This window comes from Trifolium pratense, linkage group LG5, assembly GCF_020283565.1.
Source record: "Trifolium pratense cultivar HEN17-A07 linkage group LG5, ARS_RC_1.1, whole genome shotgun sequence".
NCBI classification, from domain to species: Eukaryota; Viridiplantae; Streptophyta; class Magnoliopsida; order Fabales; family Fabaceae; genus Trifolium; species Trifolium pratense.
In genome coordinates this window covers 16,163,911-16,168,836 of record NC_060063.1, presented here as the reverse complement: position 1 = coordinate 16,168,836, position 4,926 = coordinate 16,163,911, and the positions used below count along the sequence as shown (strand labels likewise).

Here is a 4,926-nt window from a genome sequence, read left to right as displayed (position 1 = left end):
TTAGAGATTCAAGTGAATGATTTTAGGGAAGTAAACTCTTTCAGTTTTATTACTTATTTGTTGATGTTTGATTTTCATGCCTTATTGTTAGCACTTAGATGACTCTTTTTGTTCTATTCTCTAGGTTTGCAAATTTAACTCTCTGGCATTATTTTTATTTTTTGTTATTATCTAATTCATATATATATATATATATATATATATATATATATATATATATATATATATATATATATATATATATATATATATATATATATATATATATATATTAAAGTTAACTCTCTAGGTTTTCTGGTTTCATTTCTCCAAAAAGAACTGTTGATAAAATTTTATTAGCAGTAGAATGTAGAAACCACTCTATTTTTGTTTTTCATCAAAGTATACATGCAAGAGAAATCACATATTGTTGGCATGTTAGTGTCGAAAGAGATCCCCAATTGAAGGAAGTGAGAAAATCATGGCAATGAACTTTTTATACATATTCAGTATTGTGTGTATTATATAACATATTACTTAAATCTGTTATGATTTGTATTTGCAGAGGTACGTACATGGCTGACATAGGAAAGGTATGGCCTGTGCTGATTTGTATCAAGTTATTATTGAGATCTATACGCTCTAAGGTAAGCTCAAACACTCCTCTTTTTTCTAGTAACTTATTAAAATTTGTGTCTCATATGTTATTTTGCTTCTGCTGGGTTGGTGTCCTGTTATTTTGCATTTGATTGTGATAGTAATGTGTTTGTTGGTTGGGTTGGGTTCTTTGTAAGTTGGAGGTTTGGTGTGAGTGCAATTGCATTCACTAGTTTTTTTTTTTTTTTTTTTTTTTTTCTGTTTAGGTTCTATTAGTCTTGAGCACTTCTCTAATTAGTTTTTTGGTCATATTATGATTATAATAGATCTACTGAGTCTGTACCGACTAACATGTATGGTAACACCAGCAGCTCCACCAACATATCCTGCATCTTATGGATATCTGCCTCCACTGAAATGCAGTGCAGTGCATCAATTTGATTATTTTTTACTGTTGTTTTTTTATATTTTATTTTGGAGTTTCAATAGTCAATGATATGTTGGACAAGTTGATAATTGTAAGTGTGAACGAGCCTTCTTTACTTGTCGATGCTGAAGACCTAGGGATACACATCAAGCTTGATACAAATATATAATGGAACTATTATTGTATCACATCTTTTCTGTTGTGGCTTCTGTCTTATTTATTTTTCTGGTAATGTGGGGGGATAATTATGAAAATGTGATGATATTGCAGATATACTAGTATTTGAATGACCAAAAGCAGCTCATTGATTCGTTGACCTCTTTGCAAGATTGTTCACTTCCATTGAAATACTATCTTAGAGGTTGCTTTATTGTGCTTCAGCACTCCATGTAAGCTCTTTCTCTCTTCTTTCCTCTATTCGTTTTCCAATTTCAGTATTCAATTTCAATTCGAAACCCTTTCCCCTCTATTACTCAATCTCAATTCGCCCTTGACCGGTTGTTGGCTTGATGTGTGAATTTCTTGTTTAGTAGTTCTACTATATGAATTGGATGCAATTCGGAAGATTAGAATTGTTTACCCACTCTTACTCTAATTGTAAGCTGTAGCAGATCTTTTTAATAATAGATATGTTATTTATGCAATAATTTTGCCACTTTGGAGCCAAATTAGCAACATCCAGGAACTTTGTATGTTGAATGCTATTAAATTTCTTTTGCACACAAATGAAATTATGAGTCGTATTATTTATTTGAAAGTGATTCTATTTTGCAATTGACTTTTCATGCTTTTGATATTAATTATTTGTATATTGGAGATATTTTACTTAATATTTTAACATTTCTCTAATAGTAGTGATAATAGTATATCCTCCTATAGTATGATTCTAGCTCTTTGTATACTATGATTGACCTTTTCATCTCATATTAATTTCAATTATTGTTTCTTTACTACAATGTTGTGATTTATTTTCTGTTATAGTATGTTCTTCGTGCTGCTGCTGCATAAGTTTTTGGTTTGTGTGCTTCTCAGCGTTTCTGGTTTGCAGTTTAGTTTCTGAAGTCTGAATGTGAACCCTTTACCTTCTCTGCGAGACCACCGTGAGACCACGCGAAAGTTGTTTGCTACGACACCATCACTATCTTCAATCAATGGCTCCAATTGCAGTGAGAGATGTGATTCCAGATGGAACGTTAGCACACCTCAATGACGAACGTAAACCTCAATCTGTTTCTATTAATTCCCTCTCCACCGGTGAAAAAAGTTATCATCATTGTTGTTCTTGGTGCTTTCACTCCCCACTTGAAGGTTAATTTTTACAACTTTCATGTTCAATTTAAGATTCATGAATGCTTCAAAATTGGGGCTTCTTTCTAGACATGGATTATATATGGCTTGTTAGATGGATTTGTATTGTATTTTCTTTTTCTAATTATAAATAAATTGGATTCTATTGACTAAACCACTATGACATGCAACTGAGGATGTTAATATCACTACGACATGCAACTACGGATGTTAATAAAAGAGAAATATTATGCTAAGATGCATCATGTAGTCCTTATAAGTCTATGAAGGTTTGGAAATGAATGTATATGAATAATATCAATTCTACAACTGAATATAAAACCATTTGCAAGAATGAAATTAGTATTTAAATAGATTATGGTAATTTTATATTTAGGTGAGAGAGATAGTAATTTTAACGAGTATATTGGTAAACATTATGGTCATGACTTATGAGAAATTATGGTTGCCATTATGAAAGATAATAATTTTTTATATATTTTGAGCAATATAAGTGACTTTCATTGATGCCTTTTTAAAAGAAAAATAGGACTAAAGTGTTGGCTCAGTGTATTTGTGTTCTAGTTTGGTGGTGTTGAGTTAATTCAATGTATTTGTGTACTGGTATCCAAGTTTGGTGGTGTTGAGTTAAGGGTTTGGTGGTGTTTGTGTAATATAGCTTTGGTTTTCCTTATAATATTAATAATTAATGGTTGAGAGTTCTGAACTATTATTATGCATTTCAAGTTGATAAAGTTTATCGGTAAATATGAATATCATATCTAAATTAGTTGATTATCTTATTTTGTTTTTGCTATGATTTGATGGGTTCATAAACACTTTGAATTTGATCCGATAGGTATTGCCATGCACGCCCCCCTCATTCTTTTCAATTGTTCCTCAAATCAAGTGGATTGATCTCTTGGAAGAGAAAATTTCATCAAATGGTTAGTAGAGAATAAACTCATAAATTTTATTCATACTTATAAATCATGAGCACATATTGTTTTATTGCTTACTTGCACATGATATTGCATGTTAGTTTTGCTAGTGGCATAGTGTTGATATTATGGAACGCTTAAATTTGACATTTTCAACAAGTATTACTAATCCAAGGATGAGATATAAGTTCTACTGATGACATAAGAATCACACGATCTCATTGATGTCAAAGAGTAGAGTCATGCACTAAGTCTAGGACTTATTACATATTCACTAGTGTTTTGCAATCAATAGCATTTGCATTGGAGTCTCTGCATTTGGGTAGGTGCTTTCAAGTCTTCTATACTCACTTTGAAACTGAATTTATAAATTTTGGCTAGGTGCTTTTGGGGTTTGTATTGATATTGGTGTCATATCCATTTACAGGAACATCTGGAACATATGAGCCAATTGACACAATGAAGACAGTCAAAGAAGATGATGAAAGTTGCACATCATTGCCACTATTTGAGCACTTGTACCAAAATGTCTTGCTTTATGCTTGATTAGTATAATTGAATCTGTTAGCATCAATGTATAGGTAGGTTTTTTTTTGCAATTGATGCAATCATTTGCATAGGTTGTTGGTAGGCGAATTTCTATTAGACTAGTGGACTTTTAAGTTTTTCTAGATTCATCATAGGCATATTGGTCCAAGGATGGGATATAAGTTCTACTGATGACATTATTTTTGTTGCATTTCAAGGTTAATTGCATAAATACAATTGTATTCTTTTTGCCTTATCATCATAGGATATTTATCTTCTTGGCTTTCTTTTATGCCTGACACTTCATATTATCTTTGGTTTTGATGATTATATTGGTAGAGATGTATGGTTGTGAGAAACTATGGTTGCAACTATGAAAGATAATTTTTTGATGTATTTTTAGTAATATAGGTATTTGCCTTTCTAGTATCAGTTATTGGAAAGAAAAAAAAACCAGAAGCGTCTGCTTAAGCTGATGCTATATAATTCAGAAACTAACGTATAGCATCGCATCATGAACAGACGCTACCGTTAGCGTCTGCCAAGCGGACTCTACAGCTGACATTGTATGGCACCAATATATATCAATAGCGTCACCCAAAAACCGAAGCTACTAGCGTCTGCCTATATACATGTCACTAGCTTCAACTTAGCGTCTAATAAAACGGACGCCAAATAGCGTCTACTGGACGCAACTGTCTAGCTTCGGGCATTTAAGTGTCCGCCACGATGTGGACACTAAGCAGACGCTAATTACACTATAGCGTCCGTTTTTTGCCATTTAGCTTCTCATTTTGGCCGACGCTCCAGAGCAGTTTTCTAGTAGTGCCTCCAAGCTCCTAGATCTTCAAAAGTTGTTCAATTTGATGTTTCCAATGTCAATTTTCGATCCATCATCTCAGATCTGCCTTTTCCTTTTATAACCGGAGTCAATAAATGAGAATTTCGCCTCAGGCACGAGCATTTTCGCCCCAGGCACAGAATTTTCGCTTGAGGCGCCAACATTTTCGCCCAAGGCAAACAGGCAAACAGAGAGGTACTTTTTCTGGTAAAATTTTCGCCTGAGGCACAGGATTTTTCAGCTCAGGCGAACAAGCAAATAGAGAGGTGCTTTTCAACTGGGAATTTTCGCCTGAGGCACAGGAATTTTCGCCTCAGGCACAAAAT

General features: G+C 33.2%; 1 protein-coding gene across 4 annotated transcripts; it reads left to right on the top strand.

Annotated features, from left to right (window-relative positions):
- The first annotated feature begins 1,151 nt into the window (after positions 1-1,151).
- Positions 1,152-4,015, top strand: LOC123884285. Of its 4 annotated transcripts, none has more exons than XM_045933356.1 (4): positions 1,152-1,392; positions 2,057-2,311; positions 3,150-3,237; positions 3,659-4,015. In XM_045933356.1, the coding sequence occupies exons 2-4, from the start codon at positions 2,210-2,212 to the stop codon at positions 3,775-3,777; spliced, it is 309 nt and encodes a 102-aa protein (XP_045789312.1). In that variant the 5' UTR covers positions 1,152-1,392; positions 2,057-2,209; the 3' UTR covers positions 3,778-4,015. The 4 variants fall into 4 exon arrangements, with proteins under 4 accessions (XP_045789312.1, XP_045789310.1, XP_045789311.1 ...); XM_045933354.1 differs by having other exon boundaries at positions 2,052-2,311; XM_045933355.1 differs by having other exon boundaries at positions 2,036-2,311.
- Positions 4,016-4,926: the final 911 nt, after the last annotated feature.